The 23,825-nt window shown below is 47.1% G+C and overlaps 1 protein-coding gene across 1 annotated transcript in view; it reads left to right on the forward strand.

The window, feature by feature from the left end:
• Positions 1-23,825, forward strand: part of LOC120043284 (adiponectin receptor protein 2-like) — a 69,243-nt gene that overhangs the window by 7,211 nt on the left and 38,207 nt on the right. The window contains exon 2 of the mRNA XM_038987907.1: positions 14,427-14,792. Within this exon, the coding sequence (XP_038843835.1) occupies positions 14,655-14,792 (138 nt within the window). The 5' untranslated portion in view covers positions 14,427-14,654. The remainder of the gene's footprint in view (positions 1-14,426; positions 14,793-23,825) is intronic.

Consider the following 23,825-nt stretch of genomic DNA (forward strand, 5'->3'; position numbering starts at 1 on the left):
GAATTTGTAAAGCATGCAAGACGAGACATTGTGAGATGCAGATTATCAAAACATATGAGCACGCTTCTGCCTTCCCCTCCTCTCTCTCCTGCTGGCCTGCTCTGCTCTCTCTCTCTCTCTCTCTCTCTCTCTCTCTCTCTCTCTCTCTCTCTCTCTCTCTCTCTCTCTCTCTCTCTCTCTCTCCTGCTGGCCTGCCTGCTCTCTCTCTCTCTCCCTCCTGCTGGCCTGCCTGCTCTCTCTCTCTCTCTCTCCTGCTGGCCTGCCTGCTCTCTCTCTCTCTCTCTCCTGCTGGCCTGCCTGCTCTCTCTCTCTCTCTCTCTCTCTCTCTCTCTCTCTCTCTCTCTCTCTCTCTCTCTCTCTCTCTCTCTCTCTCTCTTCTTCTCCCCCCCCCCCCCCCCCCCCCCCCCGCTGGCCTTGCCTGCTCTGTCTCTCTCTCCCTCCCGCTGGCCTGCCTGCTCTGTCTTTCTCTCTCTCTCCCTCCTGCCTGCCTGCCTGCCTGCGCTCAATTCAATTAAGGGGCTTTATTGGCATGGAAAAAATGTTAACATTGCCAAAGCAAGTGAAGTACATAATAAACAAATGTGAAATGAACAATACAAATGAACAGTAAGCATTACACGCTCTCTCTCTCTCCCTGCTGCTGTCCTGCTTGCTCTGTCTCTTGTCTAATGATGAAAGTGTGTTCAGTCTTTGGTCTGTTGCATGTAGAATATCCTAGCCTATTCATGGATGACACCGACGTCGCCTGGATACAGAGATATCGTCGGGCCAGTCTTGCGAGCACGGGGTAGCCTACTTCTCCTTTTTGCCTCATATGAAATGACAGCAGGCTACCAGTAGCCTTTATTCATGACTCTTTCAGATATAATGGAATGTGGCCCCTAGAAAGCGTCTCGGCTGTGGCATGCCTGTCTGTTATGCTATGCTACTGATGTTTACATTTCATTCACCCTTTATTTAACTAGGCAAGTCAGTTAAAAACAAATTCTTATTTACAATGACGGTCTACCGGGGAACAGTGGGTTAACTGCCTTGTTCAGGGGCAGAAGGACAGATTTGTACCTTGTCATGTCGGGGATTCGATCCAGCAACCTTTCGGTCACTGGCCCAACGGTCTGACCACTCCTTCTCTGGAGATATGAACGGGCATTTTACTGGTCTGTAAAGGAATGAAGCTTCTGAAGCCATTATTCTGCATTGTAAATTGATGTAGAATGTAATGAGTTTGGCCCTAGTGGTCATACATATGTAATAGGACCATTATTCTGCATTGTAAATTGACGTAGAATTTAATGATTTTACATTTTTTTAGTACGGAAAACTGAGAAAAGAATGTCTGCTTTTAAGCGTTAAGGAAAATTGTTCATTTGTCACATCTCTAGTGTGTAACACAAGCCAGATAACATGTTCAATGTACCGGCTGTGACACTACCAGGTATTTCACCTTGCCTCTAGAAAGCCAAGTTCCCACATCATCCTAGCCCTAATGCAAACTAGTCTAGCATCAAGACACACCTGTCCTTTGTCCTTACGTGCATGTCTAACTGGTTCTACTGGTTCCCCAAAGACAACTAGCAACACTGTCAACTTTCTAAACCAATTGTGTGTGTGTGTGTGTGTGTGTGGGGGAGAGAGAGAGAGAAGGCTCTGAAAACAGAAGTGACATTGGACCCAGATGATCGATTTTCTTCTGTCAATCTTCTGTAACTGAACTGTTGTAGCTCAGTCTCCTTTTGGTTGGATGGAACCTACAGTGATTGACAGGCACAGTAAATTGTGACCCGGAGGGTTTGTGTATTTGTTGTGTATAACTGGTGTGACTTGTACAACCTGTGCTGCCTGCTTTGTCACTTTCAAATGTCACTCTCTCTCTAGAGGGTGGTAGCTACTAGCTAGGTAGCGTGTTGTGTTCCAGGCTAGAGGGTGGTAGCTACTAGCTAGGTAGCGTGTTGTGTTCCAGGCTAGAGGGTGGTAGCTACTGGCTAGGTAGCGTGTTGTGTTCCAGGCTAGAGGGTGGTAGCTACTGGCTAGGTAGCGTGTTGTGTTCCAGGCTAGAGGGAGGTAGCTACTGGCTAGGTAGCGTGTTGTGTTCCAGGCTAGAGGGTGGTAGCAACTGGCTAGGTAGCGTGTTGTGTTCCAGGCTAGAGGGAGGTAGCTACTGGCTAGGTAGCGTGTTGTGTTCCAGGCTAGAGGGAGGTAGCTACTGGCTAGGTAGCGTGTTGTGTTCCAGGCTAGAGGGTGGTAGCTACTAGCTAGGTAGCGTGTTGTGTTCCAGGCTAGAGGGTGGTAGCTACTGGCTAGGTAGCGTGTTGTGTTCCAGGCTAGAGGGAGGTAGCTACTGGCTAGGTAGCGTGTTGTGTTCCAGGCTAGAGGGAGGTAGCTACTGGCTAGGTAGCGTGTTGTGTTCCAGGCTAGAGGGTGGTAGCTACTAGCTAGGTAGCGTGTTGTGTTCCAGGCTAGAGGGTGGTAGCTACTGGCTAGGTAGCGTGTTGTGTTCCAGGCTAGAGGGTGGTAGCTACTAGCTAGGTAGCGTGTTGTGTTCCAGGCTAGAGGGTGGTAGCTACTAGCTAGGTAGCGTGTTGTGTTCCAGGCTAGAGGGTGGTAGCTACTGGCTAGGTAGCGTGTTGTGTTCCAGGCTAGAGGGTGGTAGCTACTGGCTAGGTAGCGTGTTGTGTTCCAGGCTAGAGGGTGGTAGCTACTGGCTAGGTAGCGTGTTGTGTTCCAGGCTAGAGGGTGGTAGCTACTAGCTAGGTAGCGTGTTGTGTTCCAGGCTAGAGGGTGGTAGCTACTAGCTAGGTAGCGTGTTGTGTTCCAGGCTAGAGGGTGGTAGCTACTGGCTAGGTAGCGTGTTGTGTTCCAGGCTAGAGGGTGGTAGCTACTGGCTAGGTAGCGTGTTGTGTTCCAGGCTAGAGGGTGGTAGCTACTGGCTAGGTAGCGTGTTGTGTTCCAGGCTAGAGGGTGGTAGCTACTAGCTAGGTAGATGTTAGATATGTGTCGTGGATATATGACGCTCACTCTCTCAGCTCACTGCAGGTTCTACAAGTTTACATGCAGTGTGTCCTGCCAGTGCTTTCACACCATCATAAACCAGGCTTTAATATATCCAGAACGGTCACAGCGTCACACCAACTGCTAGGCTAAACTCCATGATCTCAACCTATTGTTCACTCACACATCCCCTCTTCAATACACAGTGACCCCCCCCCCTCCTGAGCCTCAACTCCTCCATGCACCATCCATTCTCCTTTCAAAAGCTCCTTGCGCTTTGTCGCTCACAAAAGAGAGAGAAATCAATTCTCCATGACATTTCTTCTTCCCTCTTTCAGCCCTCCTCTATTTCTCTCTCCATCAGGCAACGTAGTTGATTTGTCTGTTCCTCTGATACAGAAACAGGTAAACCTCTCGCTGGCTGAACAATGACAATCCACTCATCAACTCCTTGGGAAGTCTCTTTTCTTATTATGGAGTCTATTTCTGGGTTCCGAATGGCACCCTATTCCCTATCTAGTGCACTACTTTTGACCAGACCCCTTTGGTAAATAGTGCACTATTTTTGACCAGAGCCCATTGTAGTGTACGGTATACCGGTACCACGGTAATATCAGCCTACCAAAACGTCATATGATAGTACCACATTTTTCATCCCTACCGATCTAAAGAACCTGCTGGAGCTTGTTATAAAATGTTTATAAAGTCAGTTCTGTCAGTTCAATAATGTCCACTTGACTTTCATGCACATATCAGGTGTGGGAGCTGCAGTCTGTCAGCTGCATCCTCTTTTAGCCATCACTCACCTGCTTCTCTCTGTCAGCTGCGTCTCCTTCCAGCCATCACTCACCTGCTTCTCTCTGTCAGCTGCATCCTCTTCCAGCCATCACTCACCTGCTTCTCTCTGTCAGCTGCGTCTCCTTCCAGCCATCACTCACCTGCTTCTCTCTGTCAGCTGCGTCTCCTTCCAGCCATCACTCACCTGCTTTTCTGTCTCTGGACCACACTACCCACAAACCCCTGCCTCTCAGTCAGCACTTCCTGTGTATCTATTTCCCCATCAGTTTTAAATATAGTTTAGCTGTGTAGGAGCGGGAGGGTTCAGTCCCTGATGGGTCTTCTGATGTTACATCTGACACATTGGAGCAGAGCAAAGTTCATGCATTGGATATAATTTCATCCCTGGTATAACCAAGAGCACAAGGCCAGTCTGATAGGCTCTGCTAGTTCGCTGTCACGCAGCAGTGCCAGAGAGGAAAAACCGCTTCACAACGGTTAAACAAATCTGACTCAACTTTTTTTTTCTCTCTTCCTGCTTGATTTCACGCATTTTGATATACTTTCACAAACCGTGTCGCGGGCCGTTTTTAAACTAATCCCGGCCCACTAGTTATTGGTTTGATGACAACGTTGTTCAGTCAACCTGCTAACTTGACAGTAGGTTTAGACACGTCTGATTGGCCCAGGAAGAAAGGAAAAGGCAGTATTCTATTATAGTGAACAGGGTGTAGTTAATTAAATGTGTTGTATTAGTAGTTGTGTGAATATCAGGGAACAGTGTGTAGCTGTGTGAATATCAGGGAACAGTGTGTAGTTGTGTTAGTAGCTGTGTGAATATCAGGGAACAGTGTAGTTGTATTAGTAGCTGTGTGAATATCAGGGAACAGTGTGTAGTTGTGTGTGTATATCAGGGAACCGTGTGTAGTTGTGTTGAGTGGCTGTGTGAATATCAGGGAACCGTGTGTAGTTGTGTTGAGTGGCTGTGTAAATATCAGGGAACAGTGTGTAGTTGTGTGAATATCAGGGAACAGAGTAGTTGTATTAGTAGCTGTGTGAATATCAGGGAACAGTGTGTAGTTGTGTGTGTATATCAGGGAACCGTGTGTAGTTGTGTTGAGTGGCTGTGTGAATATCAGGGAACCGTGTGTAGTTGTGTTGAGTGGCTGTGTGAATATCAGGGAACAGTGTGTAGTTGTGTGTGTATATCAGGGAACCGTGTGTAGTTGTGTTGAGTGGCTGTGTGAATATCAGGGAACCGTGTGTAGTTGTGTTGAGTGGCTGTGTAAATATCAGGGAACAGTGTGTAGTTGTGTGAATATCAGGGAACAGAGTAGTTGTATTAGTAGCTGTGTGAATATCAGGGAACAGTGTGTAGTTGTGTGTGTATATCAGGGAACCGTGTGTAGTTGTGTTGAGTGGCTGTGTGAATATCAGGGAACCGTGTGTAGTTGTGTGTATATCAGGGAACCGTGTGTATATCAGGGAACCGTGTGTAGTTGTGTTGAGTGGCTGTGTGAATATCAGGGAACAGGTTTTGTGTGTAGCTCATGCGCTAACATTTAGAAAACAGGAACAAGTGTCGGGGGAGGAACAGGACGCTAGGTCACTCTGAACACCTGGGTCCGTGGGATCTAGTTCAGGGGAGCTGGGTTCCTTGGGTCAGTGTGGGATCTAGTTCAGGGGAGCTGGGTTCCTTGGGTCAGTGGGATCTAGTTCAGGGGAGCTGGGTTCCTTGGGTCAGTGGGATCTAGTTCAGGGGAGCTGGGTTCCTTGGGTCAGTGGGATCTAGTTCAGGGGAGCTGGGTTCCTTGGGTCAGTGGGATCTAGTTCAGGGGAGCTGGGTTCCTTGGGTCAGTGGGATCTAGTTCAGGGGAGCTGGGTTCCTTGGGTCAGTGTGGGATCTAGTTCAGGGGAGCTGGGTTCCTTGGGTCAGTGTGGGATCTAGTTCAGGGGAGCTGGGTTCCTTGGGTCAGTGGGATCTAGTTCAGGGGAGCTGGGTTCCTTGGGTCAGTGGGATCTAGTTCAGGGGAGCTGGGTTCCTTGGGTCAGTGGGATCTAGTTCAGGGGAGCTGGGTTCCTTGGGTCAGTGGGATCTAGTTCAGGGGAGCTGGGTTCCTTGGGTCAGTGGGATCTAGTTCAGGGGAGCTGGGTTCCTTGGGTCAGTGGGATCTAGTTCAGGGGAGCTGGGTTCCTTGGGTCAGTGGGATCTAGTTCAGGGGAGCTGGGTTCCTTGGGTCAGTGGGATCTAGTTCAGGGGAGCTGGGTTCCTTGGGTCAGTGGGATCTAGTTCAGGGGAGCTGGGTTCCTTGGGTCAGTGGGATCTAGTTCAGGGGAGCTGGGTTCCTTGGGTCAGTGGGATCTAGTTCAGGGGAGCTGGGTTCCTTGGGTCAGTGGGATCTAGTTCAGGGGAGCTGGGTTCCTTGGGTCAGTGGGATCTAGTTCAGGGGAGCTGGGTTCCTTGGGTCAGTGGGATCTAGTTCAGGGGAGCTGGGTTCCTTGGGTCAGTGGGATCTAGTTCAGGGGAGCTGGGTTCCTTGGGTCAGTGGGATCTAGTTCAGGGGAGCTGGGTTCCTTGGGTCAGTGGGATCTAGTTCAGGGGAGCTGGGTTCCTTGGGTCAGTGGGATCTAGTTCAGGGGAGCTGGGTTCCTTGGGTCAGTGGGATCTAGTTCAGGGGAGCTGGGTTCCTTGGGTCAGTGGGATCTAGTTCAGGGGAGCTGGGTTCCTTGGGTCAGTGGGATCTAGTTCAGGGGAGCTGGGTTCCTTGGGTCAGTGGGATCTAGTTCAGGGGAGCTGGGTTCCTTGGGTCAGTGGGATCTAGTTCAGGGGAGCTGGGTTCCTTGGGTCAGTGGGATCTAGTTCAGGGGAGCTGGGTTCCTTGGGTCAGTGGGATCTAGTTCAGGGGAGCTGGGTTCCTTGGGTCAGTGGGATCTAGTTCAGGGGAGCTGGGTTCCTTGAGTCAGTGTGGGATTCATCCCAAATTGTACCCTATTCCCTTTATAATGCACTACGGGCCCATATGGCTCTGATCTAAACTCGTGCACTGAATAGGGAATAGGGTGCCAGGCATGGTGTCCTCTCCAGTTATGACCTGCCCTCCCTTCTCTCCACTCACCCCCTCTCTCCCAAACAAGGCCTATTCTGCTATTGGATAGAATAGCCAAGCTAATACAGAGATGATGCCTGGGATTTCTCTATTATGGGTTTAAACTGGGAAAGCTTTGGCTCTGATGAAACTCAATGTAGCCCTGTGGTGGAGGCTGACGGTGTCTGTTGACAGCTGGAACAGTGATACATTAGATTGATACTTTATTGGTTCCAGATCCAACTCCCTCATTATACTGAGAGTTGATTGGTTCCAGATCTAACTCGCTCTGTATACTGAGAGTTGATTGGTTCCAGATCTAACTCGCTCTGTATACTGAGAGTTGATTGGTTCCAGATCTAACTCGCTCTGTATACTGAGAGTTGAGTGTGTGTGTTAGAGGTCGACCGATTATGATTTTTCAACACCGATACCGATTATTGGGCCTTTGGTCATTAATATAGTCGAATCCGGAAACTATCATTTCGAAAACAAAACGTTTATTATTTCAGTGAAATACGGAACCGTTCGGTATTTTATCTAACGGGTGGCATCCCTACGTCTAAATATTATTGTTACATTGCACAACCTTCAATGTTATGTCATAATTACGTAAAATTCTAGCAAATTAGTTCGCAATGAGCCAGGCAAATTAGGCGGCCCAAACTGTTGCATATACCCTGACTCTGCGTGCAATGAACGCAAGAGAAATGACACAATTTCACCTGGTTAATATTGCCTGCTAACCTGGATTTCTTTTAGCTAAATATGCAGGTTTAAAAATATATACTTCTGTGTATTGATTTTAAGAAAGGCATTGGTGTTTATGGTTAGGTACAGTCGTCCAACGATTGTGCTTTTTTCCCAATGCGCTTTTGTTAAATGAGAGGCAGGTGGTTAGAGTGTTGGACTAGTTAACTGTAAGGTTGCAAGATTGGATCCCCCGAGCTGACAAGGTGAAAATCTGTCGTTCTGCCCCTGAACAAGGCAGTTAACCCACTGTTCCCCGGTAGGCCGTCATTGAAAAGAAGAATGTGTTCTTAACTGACTTGCCTAGTTACATAAAGATTAAATAAAGGTGTAAAAAAAAAAAAAAGATTCGGCAAAATCGGCGCCCAAAAATACAGATTTCCGATTTGTTATGAAAACTTGTAATCGGCCCTAATTAATCGGCCATTCCGATTAATCGGTCGACCTCTAGTATGTGTGTGCACCAAATGAGCACATCTCTTCTGGAGCACAGCACAGTGGGATGTAACTAGTTCTACAGCCAGTAAAGCCAGCCCTACAGCCAGCCCTACTGCCAGCAAAGCCAGCCCTGCAGCCAGCAAAGCCAGCCCTACAGCCAGCCCTACTGCCAGCAAAGCCAGCCCTACAGCCAGCAAAGCCAGCCCTACAGCCAGCAAAGCCAGCCCTACAGCCAGCAAAGCCAACCCTACAGTCAGCAAAGCCAACCCTACAGTCAGCAAAGCCAACCCTACAGCCAGTAAAGCCAGCCCTACAGCCAGCCCTACAGCCAGCAAAGCCAGCCCTGCAGCCAGCAAAGCCAGCCCTACAGCCAGCCCTACAGCCAGCAAAGCCAGCCCTGCAGCCAGCAAAGCCAGCCCTACAGCCAGCAAAGCCAACCCTACAGTCAGCAAAGCCAGCCCTACAGCCAGTAAAGCCAGCCCTACAGCCAGCCCTACAGCCAGCAAAGCCAGCCCTGCAGCCAGCAAAGCCAGCCCTGCAGCCAGCAAAGCCAGCCCTACAGCCAGCCCTACAGTCAGCTCTATAGCCAGCCCTACAGCTGCTGTGACTGTACTGATGTGTTTCAGGACACAACTCATCTAGTTAGCTAGGGCCTCCAGGGTCCCACAGCTGATGATGCAGAGAATTGAACACATTATTTAGTGTGTGTGTGTGTGGAATGAGCGACTGGGTAGACCACTCAGTCTTGAGAGATTTGCATATTCCTCTCGTCTGTAGGAAACGGTGGTGTTGTCCACCAGGGACTTTCTCCACACTCTACTTCCTGTTTCCTTTCCTCCTGCATGTCTCAGTGTCGCCAAGCTCACAACCTGATACATTTGTAATATGCCCTGTCTACAAACTATTGGTCTTGAAAACACTGTTCTTTCGAATACAAATATTGACCCAGTATTGTATCGGTTTTAGATGCGCTGTGCTGGAGGTTTTAGACGTGATATGTGGTCTATTTCATGGTGTGTATTTTCTCATTCTGGGGAATTGGTGCGAAAGGGTCTCGATTGGCTGGTTAATTCTGTATGCAGCTGTATGCATTTCATCAGAATGGAGACATTTGAACACACACACAATCTGTTCCTATCAAGCTTCACTGGAACAAAGTGACTTGTCTCGGTGCCTGTTAGATGGTTTTCCTGCCAGTTGCCATCTGTTCTGGGGGCATCCCAAATGGTCTGGACCACACAGGCCTCGACCATACGGTCATTTATATATAACATGCATTAAAACATTTCTAATTTCAGCCATCCTATGTGTCCATGGGCAGTTTTCTCCCCCATGTAGAAATGTGAAATCTTTCTCACTAACCACGTTTCCATTCACAGTTTTTATGCGAGTAAAGTCGTACCCTATTTTAAAAAAAATCCCAACAGCTGTGATGAACGCAGGACGTTTCAGTACAAATAATAAATAAAAAATAATGCCAACAGATAATTTGTTTGTTCAACATGGTGGGATCTTTTTGTATAAAATGTATTATTTGAGAAAATGCGGTAGAAACACCTTTTTATGGGTAAATATTGACATAATAACCATATTGAAGTAATCTTGGAGTAATGCGCTGACATGGTGTTTGGTCGTCCCACTAGGACTCAGGAAACCATGCAGTTTATTAGGCTACTGATTAAATAAGTGATGATGAACTTCACAGGGAGGTCAAAGTGCAGGGATGAACTTGATGCTCCTTTCCAATAAATATTGAGGCTCATTCTGGTCACATGATGATCAATACTTGACTGACGTTTTATAATATAATAATACTCTCGCTCTTACCCATAATAATCTTATCATGTAGACTAGCCTACCCTCACTGTATCTGTCAGCTGCTGGCTAGAGAGCATGTGCCAGGACCAGATTAGACACATTTGCTATTTAACGCAACAGTTTTTGTGACGACGGGTAGAGATGAAAATGCGATGGAAACACATTGAACTTTATCTTTTTATTTGGTGCATGAAAAACTGTTTGGTGGAGACACCCCACTGGTGGGAAAAGCTTCAAAGTGTCTGTCTTCTGTTCAATAGGCCTAAATGAAGCTTCGACCTCCGTCTCGACATACTCTCCAATCTAGCCTTCAGTCCTGTTCGTATATGGTTTAGCCTACCTCATCTCCATTCTAGCACAGAGGGGGTCAATTGGCGGGAAGAACACACTATACACAGTACGAAGGACACATTAGTTATACCAGAACTGTGATTTGGTACATAATGCCATTCTTAAGATCTGGGAGAGGGAACCCTGTAAAATGACTCTCTCAACTATCCATTGAATTTGCTTATACTGCCACTTCCTGGTTGCAAATATTTGAATAGTTAATAATAATAATTTCAGTTAATGTAACTAAACATATTGTATTTTTATCTGTTTGAAGCTGGTGTACAAAACCGAACGTAAAAAAACGCAACTTAAAAAAATAGAAATAGCGCAAACAGAACAGATCTACCACATCTTAGACTTGCTTTCAATGAGAATGACAGATCTATAACTCATATTTCTATGTGAATTTGGTCAGGGCACCCAAGAAGTTACATATTGCAGCTTAAAGATGTTAAAACAATAAGCCAGACAACAGAGTGTCCGCTGCCAAAGGCCCGTGATCATATGACGTTGGAGAGTGAGGAAACACATTAGCCCTATCTGAAATGTTGCGCTGCTTTGGTGCTCTCCGCTCTTTATACAGTCTATATTGTTCTCTTGCATTACGTTAAGTCCTAACTACCACATACAGAGCCTTCGGAAAGTATTCAGACCCCATAGACTTTTTCCACATGTTGTTACGTTACAGCCTTATTCTAAAATACACACAATCCCTCATAATGACAAAGCTATAAACAGGCTTTTTGAAATTTTTGCAAATTTATTTAAAAAAAATGAACAGATGCCTTATTTACATAAGTATTCAGAACCCTTTGCTCCAGTATTCTTAAATGGAAGAAGTTTAGAACCACCAAGACTCTTCCTAGAGCTGGCTGCCTGGCCAAACTGAGCGATCGGGGGAGAAGGGCCTTGGTCAGGGAGGTGACCAAGAATCCGACTGCCACTCTGACAGAGCTCCAGAGTACCTCTGTTGAGATGGATCTCCTTCTGGAAGGTTCTCCCATCTCTGCAGCACTTCACCAATCAGGCTTTTATAGTAGTGGCCAGATGGAAGCCACTCCTCAGTAAAAGGTACATGACAGCCAGCTTGGAGTTTGCCAAAAGGCACCTAAAGGAGAAACAAGATTCTCTGGTCTGACGAAACCAAGATTGAACTCTTTGGCCTGAATGGCAAGCGTCATGTCTGGAGGAAACCTGGCACCATCCCTACGGTGAAGCATAGTGGTGGCAGCGTGGAGGATGTTTTTCAGCAGCAGGGACTGGGAGACTAGTCAGGATCAAGGGAAAGAGGAACAGATCAAAGTACAGAGAGATCCTTGATGAAATCCTGCTCCAGAGCACTCAGGACCTCAGACTGGGGCAAAGGTTCACCTTCCATCAGGACAAAGACCCTAAGCACACAGCCAAGACAATGCAGGAGCCAAGACAATACGGGCCAATCAATTTTAGTATAAGGCTGTAACGTAACAATGTGGAAAAAGTCAAGGGGTCTGAATACTTTCTGATTGCACTGTATAGATTTAACATTTAGCCAATGCCAAAAAGGGAATAGGCCATTTGACATGTCGCCCTGCTGACTGCCCCCTGCTCCGTTGTGCGCCGCCAGACTCTGAGTGGCGCAGTCATGTTCAAATATGTCATCACCGTTGACGATGGCTGTCAAACATGGTGGATAGAATCGTAGAATCGCCCAACCTTTCTGTATCGGGACTAGGGGTGGCATTTGGGGAACACATGGATTTGTCATCAGCAACACCATATGCTTGCCAGGCATTGTCTGTCTTTCTGAATGTATTTCATTTTCCTCCTCCCTCTGAAACATCCTCCTGTCCCCGGCTTGTTGTTCCCTAGCGGAGGGCTTGGATGTTGTCCAAGCTATGCTGTAGAATTTGAAGGAATTGCATGATGGGAAGTGGAATCAATCACAGGATGTTGTTTTTCTGATTGTGTGTACGGACTAGCCTGGTCTCCATGTCTGACTGTGTGTACGGACTAGCTTGGTCAGTTTGTGCTGTCTTGCCAGTTCCTATACCGTCAGATCTGGCACCAGGCTATATGTACTTACCAATGTCCTCGATCTTCCAGAAGTCCAAACAAGCAGTGTTTTTGTCCCCGCCCCCTTCTCTCTGTTATTGCCTTCCATACTTCGCTCTTTCCTGTTTTTCTTTACACCATCTTCTTCTAGTCGACTGTGATTTATGTAGATGCATTCCCCGACACGCTACGACTGGCCCTCGTCTGATGTGAGAGCAGAGTGTTTGTGGTGTGTTTCAGTACGAGTACAGTACGGACCGCCCACATGCTAGCCGCGGGGGAGCTTTTGGGGCAGGTGGCAACTGGTATGTGACTGACTGCAAGGTCTTTTCAGGGATTAGTGAACGGGCCAAGCTGCACCATGTGCTCGTGTGTGTGTGTGTGTACATTGTGTGCATTGTGTGCTTGCACGTGTCCTGCAACTGCTGGTGTGTAAGCACATAATGGTATATGGCCGTTCAGAGGGTATGCAGGTCACGCTCACAGCGGGCGTTCCATACAGTGGTTCTGCACTGCAGTTCTCTTCCTGTCCCCATCCACCATAGAATTCCATGGTCCATGTCACAGTGTGCTGCCAGAGAGAGGGGGAGTTAGAATGTGGTCCAGTGCTTCAGGCATGTTCACCTTGACTTGCCATCAGTGTGTGTACAGTCTAGGCTTGTAGTCTGTAAAGGGAGTAATATGGAATATGTTTTAGCTCTGTAGAACATGGAGCTATAAACTATTGAACAAGCTCTTCTCTGTCCAGACTCCAGCAGCAGGGTTTGTGAGGTGGTAAGTTTCTAGAATCTTCAATACATCACCTTACTGTCCTGGAAATGACAGGAGTCTCTACAGGTTCATACAGCAACACCTTACTGTCCTGGAAATGACAGGAGTCTCTACAGGTTCATACAGCAACACCTTACTGTCCTGGAAATGACAGGAGTCTCTGCAGGTTCATACAGCAGCACCTTACTGTCCTGGAAATGACAGGAGTCTCTGCAGGTTCATACAGCAACACCTTACTGTCCTGGAAATGACAGGAGTCTCTGCAGGTTCATACAGCAGCACCTTACTGTCCTGGAAATGACAGGAGTCTCTGCAGGTTCATACAGCAGCACCTTACTGTCCTGGAAATGACAGGAGTCTCTGCAGGTTCATACAGCAGCACCTTACTGTCCTGGAAATGACAGGAGTCTGCAGGTTCATACAGCAGCACCTTACTGTCCTGGAAATGACAGGAGTCTCTGCAGGTTCATACAGCAACACCTTACTGTCCTGGAAATGACAGGAGTCTCTGCAGGTTCATACAGCAGCACCTTACTGTCCTGGAAATGACAGGAGTCTGCAGGTTCATACAGCAGCACCTTACTGTCCTGGAAATGACAGGAGTCTCTGCAGGTTCATACAGCAACACCTTACTGTCCTGGAAATGACAGGAGTCTCTACAGGTTCATACAGCAGCACCTTACTGTCCTGGAAATGACAGGAGTCTCTGCAGGTTCATACAGCAGCACCTTACTGTCCTGGAAATGACAGGAGTCTCTGCAGGTTCATACAGCAACACCTTACTGTCCTGGAAATGACAGGAGTCTCTGCAGGTTCATACAGCAGCACCTTACTGTCCTGGAAATGACAGGAGTCTCTACAGGTTCATACAGCAGCAGGAGAGGAAGAGGTTTGGAGAGGTGTGAAAAGAGAGCGAGAGGAGAGATTTTCAGTGCTTACAGCCAGAGAGGAGTCTTCTCTTTGTGTGGACTCTTGGGTTACTCTCCATGTCCTTGGCATTGCGAGTTGCTAAGCTACCCAGCATGACACCCAACCAGACTGTGGTGATGAGCGGTTATTGACCATTTTTAATTGTGACCATTTGACTGTAGACTGTCTCTGACATTTCACACTGTGTAATGTTGACTTGTAGTTCTCTGTCCGGGTCTAAATCTTGATATAAGTATATCAATGAATGTCAACATTGTGTTTTCATGTAGACATACTGGCTTGGCTTGGGCCATATATCCTATAGACCATATACGGGGGTATTTGTTTGGGTTTGGGGCCCCTCCCCCGCTGCGTGCTACACCACTCCTTATCTGGTTACCGCCCTAATACTGGCAAATACAAACAATTCATAACAAGATATTCAAAATAAGAACTAATTTCCTCTCTCTCTCCCTCCATCCCTTCCTGTCTCCTCCCCTTCTTCTCCCTCTCCTCCTTTAGGCTCCTTACCAGTCTACCGACCCCCACCCTTTCTGGCCAACGACCCGACCCCACCACCAGGACCCAGTTACCCCCGTCTAGCTGGAGGAGGACCCTCTACCAGTCCAGCCAGGCCGGTCAGTCCACAGCGGTCAGCGGGGGAGTATCAGACCAGCAGCCAAGCTGGAGGGAGCCGGAGGGGAGCTGGAGCCGCAGCAGAGGCCCTCAGGGGCCGAGGGCCCGGGCTTCATGTTGAGATATAGAGGCTGTGGTACCGCTGCTACAGATGCTGATGGCACCACTACGGAGCAGGTGGATCCTAGAGAGCAGCAGGAGGAGGATGATGTCATCTCAGACGGACACACGCACAACGGGGTGACTCTGAGGGTGAGTGAGGCTTTTAGACTATCTGGGTTGATGATACCCACTGGTACGGCTGAGTGAATACACACACACACACACACACACACACACACACACACACACACACACACACACACACATACACACACACACACACACACACAACAATAAAGCTACTTCCTATCCAACAGACACTCATCACAATAACCGTATCCCATTCGAGACACCACAGCTCTCTGAGGGATAAATAAGATTTCATACATCCTGGGCTCAGCTGGCAGAGTTAGATAATGATCCAATCAGCATGAGAGCTCAGTACTCCTCATCTCATCTCCATCTCATTTCCTGCCTCTCTCACTGTGCTGCTGTGACGTCAATATTGTACTTCACTAATGAAGAGGACTTCAGTAAAGATCTATACTAGACCATTCTCACAACAGGCATATTCTTGCTCTAGGGGGGGTTTTCATATCAAAGCACAGATAAACGGATAAATCCAAGTGTGTGTGTGTGACTAACTGTGTGTGTGAGATTCAAAGAGCCGAGCAGGCAGCCTATGTCTTTGGTGTGCTATTGCTTTCATTTAGGTTCGGGAGAGAGAAGGTAGCCTGCCCCCTGAGGCATGTGACAACACAATGGTTTAATGATCTGTGTCTGTTCTGCTGCTGCTAGTTTGTGAGACTGCTGCAGCACAGAGCACTGAATACAGGCAGTCAAGCTGGCCTGGCCAGGAGAAATACACTGTAAGTCAGTGTTTCTCAGAGTGCTGAATACAGGCAGTCAAGCTGGCCTGGCCAGGAGAAATACACTAAGTCAGTGTTTCTCAGAGTGCTGAATACAGGCAGTCAAGCTGGCCTGGCCAGGAGAAATACACTGTAAGTCAGTGTTTCTCAGTGCTGAATACAGGCAGTCAAGCTGGCCTGGCCAAGAGAAATACACTGTAAGTCAGTGTTTCTCAGCCCGTTCCTCTGGGAGATCCCTAGTTGTTCCACCGCTAGTCAACTAGCCCAATGCTCAAGCCCTTGACTAGCTGGGTGACGTGAGCTAGCTAGGTCAAACATGTGGAACGGCAGGACGTTTCCAAGGAACACAGATGAATTTGAGAAACGCACCCCTACATAGACCTAACAGGAATGTGGTCGTCGCCCCAGCAGTGCTGTCCCATCCAGTCACAACACATGCTCTTCAGTCACGTAGACCTGAGTGGAGGAGAAACACCCTGAAAGTGATCTGAAGGTCTTACCCCGCCAGACATCCACCCTGCTATGTAACCAAGCCTTCCTGGCCTGCTGGGGGCCTCAGTCAGTGGAATAGCAGAAGTGTGCTTTACTGCCTTCCTTGGAGATGACCTGAGGTCAGGTCTAACTGTAACTGATGACCTGAGGTCAGGTCTAACTGTAACTGATGACCTGAGGTCAGGTCTAACTGTAACTGATGACCTGAGGTCAGGTCTAACTGTAACTGATGACCTGAGGTCAGGTCTAACTGTAACTGATGACCTGAGGTCAGGTCTAACTGTAACTGATGACCTGAGGTCAGGTCTAACTGTAACTGATGACCTGAGGTCAGGTCTAACTGTAACTGATGACCTGGGGTCAGGTCTAACTGTAACAGATGACCTGACGTGGTTAGATTTCCTGTTCAGACTACTGGTTGTTTCCTTGTCTTCTACCTGTTTTGGTCAATAGTGAGCACACACTCCCCCCCCACACACACACACTCCTATCTATATATATCTATATATATCTATATATATATATATATGTATATACACACACACCACACACACACAGTGTTAATCCCTGGCTTCTGATCTGTGTGTAGTCTTTCATGTAAAGCCAGCCCTGTGATGCCTGGTAACCCAATACAGCTGCTGTTGATATTCAGGAGAGCAGCCTGCCATGTTGCTCTCCCCGGTTGGTCCTGGATGCCGCTGTGTGGTCTGGGCTGATAGGTGGAAGGCCTATTGTCAAAATATTGTTTGGCTTTGCATGATTTAAACAGTCTGGGTCTGGGGTAGAGGGCCTGGCCTGGGCTATAGGGCCGGGGGTAGAGGGCCTGGCCTGGGCTATAGGGCCGGGGGTAGAGGGCCTGGCCTGGGCCATAGGGCCGGGGGTAGAGGGCCTGGCCTGGGCCATAGGGCCGGGGGTAGAGGGCCTGGCCTGGGCCATAGGGCTGGGTGTCATTACCTCTGTCATCACAGTGGTAATGACAGCCCACTGCCTCCTTAACAGGTCTCATCAGAGCTACTGTAGCAGTGGTGTCACCATACCTGGAAACTAGGCCCCTCGTGCCAACAGTTGGTCCCTCGTGCCAACAGTTGGCCCAAGGTGTTTTTGTCAAGTAGCTTTCAAGCAGAGTATAGCCTATTTGTTTATCTAAGACACTGGTTCCCAAACTTTTTTTATAGTCCCGTACCCTTTCAAACGTTCTACCTCCAGCTGCGTACCCCTTCTAGCACCAGGGTGAGCGCACTCTCAACTGTTGTTTTTTTGCCATCATTGTAAGCCTGCCACACACACACACACACTATACGATACAGTTATTAAACATAAGAATGAGTGTGAGTTTGTCACAACCCGGCTCTTGGGAAGTGACAAAGAGCTCTTATAGGACCAGGGCACAAATAATAATCAATAATTTAGCTCTTTATTTAACAATCTTACATATAAAACCTAATTTGTTAATCGAAAATGTAATAACTCACCACAGGTTAATGAGAATGGTTTTGCTTGAAAGGATGCACATAACTCTGTGATGTTGTATTGGAGAGTGTCTCAGTTTTAAATCATTTTCCACACACAGTCTGTGTCTGTATTTAGTTTTCATGTTAGTGAGGGCCGAGAATCCACTCTCACATAGGTACGTGGTGGCAAAGGGCATCAGGGTCTTAACAGTGCGATTTCCCCAGGCAGGATACTCTAAGCGCAGCCTAATCCAGAAATCTGGCAGTGGCTTCTGATTAAATTAAATTTTCACAGAACCACTTGTTGCAATTTCAATGAGGCTCTCTTGTTCAGATATCGGTAAGTGGACTGGAGGCAGGGCATGAAAGGGATAACAAATCCAGTTGTTTGTGTCATCCGTTTCGGGAAAGTACCTGCGTAATTGCGCACCCAACTCACTCAGGTGCTTCGCTATATCACATTTGACGTTGTCCGGAAGCTTGAGTTCATTTGCACACAAATCATACAATGATGGAAAGACCTGTGTGTTGTCCTTGTTAATGCAGACAGAGAAGAGTTCCAACTTCTTAATCATAGCCTCAATTTTGTCCCACGCATTGAATATAGTTGTGGAGAGTCCCTGTTATCTTAGATTCAGATCATTCAGGTGAGGGGAAAAAAACATCACCCAGATAGGCCAGTTGTGTGAGAAACTCGTCATCATGCAAGCGGTCAGACTAGTGAAAATTATGGTCAGTAAAGAGAACTTTAAGCTCGTCTCTCTCTCAAAAAAAAAAAGTGTCTACTTTTCCCCTTGATAACTAGCACACTTCTGTATGTTGTAAAAGCGTTACATGGTCGCTGCCCATATCATTGCATAATGCAGAAAATGCACGAGAGTTCAGGGGCCTTGCTTTACAGTGAAAATGATTAACTTTGTTAGTGTCCAAAACATCTTTCAAGCTGTCAGGCATTCCCTTGGCAGCAAGAGCCTCTCGGTGGATGCTGCAGTGTACCCAAGTGAAGTCGGGAGCAACTGCTTGTACGCGCGTTACCACTCCACTGTGTCTCCCTGTCATGGCTTTTGCACCATCAGTACAGATACCAACATGAGCAGCAGCTACGTTTGGCTACATACAGACCGTTAGTGGAATTCCCGTGAGAGAGTAACGGTTAATGTGATTGGATGCTAATTATTTCGACTAGGCTACCTGTATTTGACATTGTTTTGTTATTTCGCTGAACACCTAGATGGTTTAATTGTATTTTTGGCAGTGAAACGAGGCTACTCGGGCGAGAGAAAAACCTCTCCCAAATGTATAGCCCCGTTGGATAATATAAATGGACTGAAAATGTGAACTTTTTATGATTTTTTCTTTTTAAGTAAATATTTTTTAAATATGTGAATCACATTTTTATTTGGTGTAACCCCGACGGCATTGTGCGTACCCCTGGTTGGGAATACCTGATCTAAGACCATGAATACAGGTGATCAACACCATAAGTCCCACGTCTATATTTGTCATAAGTCAACATATTGTCTTTGCAGCCAACCCAGTTGAAAGGTGGCGCTGTATGTATCAACAGTCAGACAGTAATGTGTGTCTGGTCGTTGGTCTGAAGTCTGTCAGGCTGGCTGGATCACACCACACAACTGGGTTAAGGTTCCTTCCAAGTGTCACGTTAACAAACAAGTTCTTCTTTTAATTGACAAGCGAACACATTCTCAGAACATTCTAGACATTCTCAGCTTTCTATTTTCATCCTATAGTTCCGTAGTGAACAGTATCAAGCTTCTTAACTTCTCTTGTTAGGTTGTTGTGTGGATGGCTGTGTCGATGGTTGCCGGGTGGCACCCTATTCTGAGTTTACAAAACATTAGGAACAACTTCTTAATATTGAGTTGGCCCCCCCTTTTGCCCTCAGAACAGCCTCAATCGTTGGGACATAGACTGTACAAGGTGTCGAAATTGTTCCACAGGAATGCTGGCCCATGTTGACTCCAATGTTTCCCACAGTTGTCAAGTTGGTTGGATGTCCTTTAGGTGGTGGATCATTCTTGATACACACAGGAAACTGTTGACGTGAAAAAACCCTGCACCATTACAGTTCTTGACACACTCAAACAAAAGCGTCTGACACCTACTACCATACCCCGTTCAAAGGCACTTAAATATTTTGTCTTGACCATTCACCCTCTGAATGGCACACACACAATCCATGTCTCAATTGTCTCCAGGCTTAAAAGTTGGTGATTCCGAGACCAGTCATAAAAGGAACTGGTCTCACTAGAAATAGTGACTTGAGTCAGAGAGAGTGACTTTCCCCATCTAGACTGTCATCTACTAGAACTGTGATGAAGACATTGTAACACTAGCCCAATCATAGAGAAAGGAACAGGTATGACAGGGTCATTCTAGAAAGAGTCACTTTCCCTATCAACCTGATCATCAACTGGAACCTGGATGATGGCATTATTACACTAGTTAGTCTAGTTAAATACACCGTATTTTAACATACAGGAAATACGTGGAAGTTAAAACCTCAAGTCTCTCTCTTCACCTCCCTTCTCGTATTCAGTCAGCGCCATGAGGAAGACTTCACCTCCCTTCTCGTATTCAGTCAGCGCCATAAGGAAGACTCTTCACCTCCCATCTCTTATTCAGTCAGCGCCATAAGGAAGACTCTTCACCTCCCATCTCTTATTCAGTCAGCGCCATAAGGAAAACTCTTCACCTCCCATCTCTTATTCAGTCAGCGCCATGAGGAAGACTGTCAATTTATAATCTCAGCAAGAGGAAGATTAAAAAATCATCTCATTTCTGCATGATAGATGGAGGGAGAAAACCACACCTCACTTTAGCAGCTCTCTGTTGCCAACTAATCCTCCTCTTGTTCCTCTATCCTCCAATCTTATCACATATTAAAGGCTAGATGAAACGGCATAGAGTTCTACACCTACTGGGGTTAGACATCTGGTCTTGGAGAGATGTTTGTTCTATTCTGCTGAGACATTTACATTATGTTGGTATTCTTATCTTTTATTAAGGGTTCAAGCCAGTGAAGCTGGGCGAAACCCTGTTGTATTTGTTGGCGTTCATTATTATTATTATGCCGCTTCTTCATGCGAGGAAAGTTAACATTCAAATTCCCGTGAGATGGTAAGGACGAAGAGGGTGAAACTTGACGTGATGGTAAAGGCCCATAGTCTACACTCTCTGGTGCCAAGCCATTCCAATTGGCCACAAGGTGGCGCTATAACAGGTGATTGAAATGGCTAACTTTGAAAGGTCACGCCCATCACCCCATATGACCTAGAGTCCTGAAATTCAGTGCATAGGTCCCTCTTCTCACAAGGAACACATTTTCCCCAAGGACCCATAAGGTCCGTCATGATGGATTTTCCGCCATTTTGAATTTTGTGAATAACACTTAAATAACATCTCGTCCGGAACCACTGGGCCGATCTGGATGTACCTTGATATATGGCATCTATGGACCAAGGTCTCTCAACGCAATATTTTGCAGACTAGTATGTCAAACAACATGGTCACTACTGACCAATAGACATTAATGTGGGGGTTGTCTGGCACATTAATGCTAATAAATCAGACACGAATATTCGTATTGTAACCAAACTTGTTCCAAACGCGCTCAACACTCAACATATGTAAGCACTTTCAGATCAGCCACACGGTGGCGCTATACATCTCAATCTGTTTAACTCAGAGTGATGAAATTTGGCACACATGCTAAGGGATATGAGTCTAGCTAATCTAAAGTATTGTTCAGTTTGGCCGCATGGGGGGGCGCTGTTGGGCAGGAAAAACCACACATGCAAGCTCATTGGCTTATTGCGGCCATATTGTTTGAGCTCTTATAAAATGTGTGTTTGAAGATGTGCATCTATAGGTGCTATAGACCACATTTGGTCCCGATCAGTCTATCGGTTCTGGAGAAGACGTTTTAAAGTAGTCATCTAGGGTTGCAGAATTCCGGGGAACTTTCAATAAATTCCCTGGTTTTCCCGAAATCCCGGTTGGAGGTTTCTAGAATCAAGAGAGAATATCCAGACTCTTCCAACCAGGATTTCTGGGGGAAAAAAGGAATTTTATTGAAAGTTCCAGGAACTTTGCAACCATATAGTCAACATCATAAAAAATAGTCCAAAATGCATCAAAAGCAGGGTAATGGGCACAGAAGTAGCTTATCTTCGGGTGACGTGTCCAGTTTGTCCTGATGGTGCTATGGGCTGTGTGTGTGTGTTTTTATGTGTGTGTGTGTTTTTATGTATGGGTGTGTGTGATGTTTCATTGTGAAACACTATCGATACACCTCTTCAGGTACTACGAACACGGTTGCCATCTTATAACTACTCAGCTCACATCACATTTGGCAGAAGTGAATTACACCACCAAGCTGGAACCGCTGCTTGCAGCTTTATGTATTATTGTTGCATTGGTGAGTAGGAACCTGCAAGTAAACATTTCCCAGCATGTTGTTCTCTTCAATATGAGTGAGTCATAGTGGTGTGGAACAGGCTCCTATCAACCACATCCTCCTGACTGACATGTTCATTAGAATTTCCCCAGTGGTGTTAACCCTACTGATCTGATGATCGTCACCCGTCTGGCAGGCTTACTGGGATCACTCCACCACAGAATGACCCAACCGCTGCTCAGTGTGGTTTCTAGCATCAATCTCTAAAACATCACCCAGCTTTATGGCTGAGGGAGGCTGAGGGAGGCTGAGGGAGGCTGAGGGAGGCTGAGGGAGGCTGAGGGAGGCTGAGGGAGACTGAGGGAGACTGAGGGAGACTGAGGGAGGCTGAGGGAGACTGAGGGAGACTGAGGGAGACTGAGGGAGACTGAGGGAGACTGAGGGAGACTGAGGGAGGCTGAGGGAGGCTGAGGGAGGCTGAGGTCTCTCTAGGCCCTCTTTAATATAAAGGACTGCCTGTTGGAGGTCCTTCCAGTGAATCGTCACTCCCTGGAAACGGGGCCTGAAAATAATTGTTTGGCTCCACCAGCCACTGTGGCTGGTAGATAAATAAATACAAAAATCTACCAGTCACTCCAGCTACAATATTTTTTCACGTAATTACACACCCCCAAAAAACTTGATGAGCATGCTTTGTAATGTTTCTAATAAAATAAATGTATTACTATTAAGAAGTGATGTGGTATATTGCTATATTTTTGCATAAAAAAATTGTCTTTTAACTAAAATATCACAGATGAGACAATTGTTCAGCTGACCCTTTTAAAGGCAGGATGTCACCTTGGCTCCCTAGTGGCGCAGCGGTTAAAGGCACTGCATCTCAGTGCTAGAGGCATCACTACAGACAACCTGGTTCGAATCCAGGCTGTATCACAACCGGCCGTGATTGGGAGTCCCATATGTCAGAGCAGAAGGAAGCAGGTTTTCTTCCAGGACAACCTTGTACGTGGCTTGATTCATGCGTCCTTCACAAAGACACATCTGCCCGATTCCACCCCCAGATCATCACTGATCCTCCACCAAGCTTCACAGTGGGTGAGAGACACTCACTCTCCAGGTCTCACACCCACTGTGAAATTTGGTGGAGGATTTAGTGTGAATCAGACCGTGTGATGCAATGGGCAGGGCCTGCCGGGTTGATATGGGGTAAACTTCCCCTTTAACAAGAAGGGAGATCATATCCGTGAAACAGTTGTTTTACCGAAGAACCTACTGCTACTCTGATGAAAACAAGCAGTATTAACGCAGTAATACTCTTCCCATCGAACTAAAAACAAACAGTAACCTGACTTACTGACACTTCAATTGTACTGGTGATGTTGCTGTAGGCCTAACTGGTGATGTTGCTGTAGGCCTAACTGGTGATATTGCTGTAGGCCTAACTGGTGACGTTGCTGTAGGCCTAACTGGTGACGTTGCTGTAGGCCTAACTGGTGACGTTGCTGTAGGCCTAACTGGTGACGTTGCTGTAGGCCTAACTGGTGACGTTGCTGTAGGCCTAACTGGTGACGTTGCTGTAGGCCTAACTGGCGACGCTGCTGTAGGCCTAACTGGCGACGCTGCTGTAGGCCTAACTGGCGACGCTGCTGTAGGCCTAACTGGCGACGCTGCTGTAGGCCTAACTGGCGACGTTGCTGTAGGCCTAACTGGCGATGTTGCTGTAGGCCTAACTGGCGATGTTGCTGTAGGCCTAACTGGCGATGTTGCTGTAGGCCTAACTGGCGATGTTGCTGTAGGCCTAACTGGCGATGTTGCTGTAGGCCTAACTGGCGATGTTGCTGTAGGCCTAACTGGCGACGTTGCTGTAGGCCTAACTGGCGACGTTGCTGTAGGCCTAACTGGCGACGTTGCTCTAGGCCTAACTGGCGACGTTGCTCTAGGCCTAACTGGC

The sequence above is a fragment of the Salvelinus namaycush genome, unplaced genomic scaffold (assembly GCF_016432855.1).
Source record: "Salvelinus namaycush isolate Seneca unplaced genomic scaffold, SaNama_1.0 Scaffold887, whole genome shotgun sequence".
In the NCBI taxonomy this organism is placed as follows: Eukaryota; Metazoa; Chordata; class Actinopteri; order Salmoniformes; family Salmonidae; genus Salvelinus; species Salvelinus namaycush.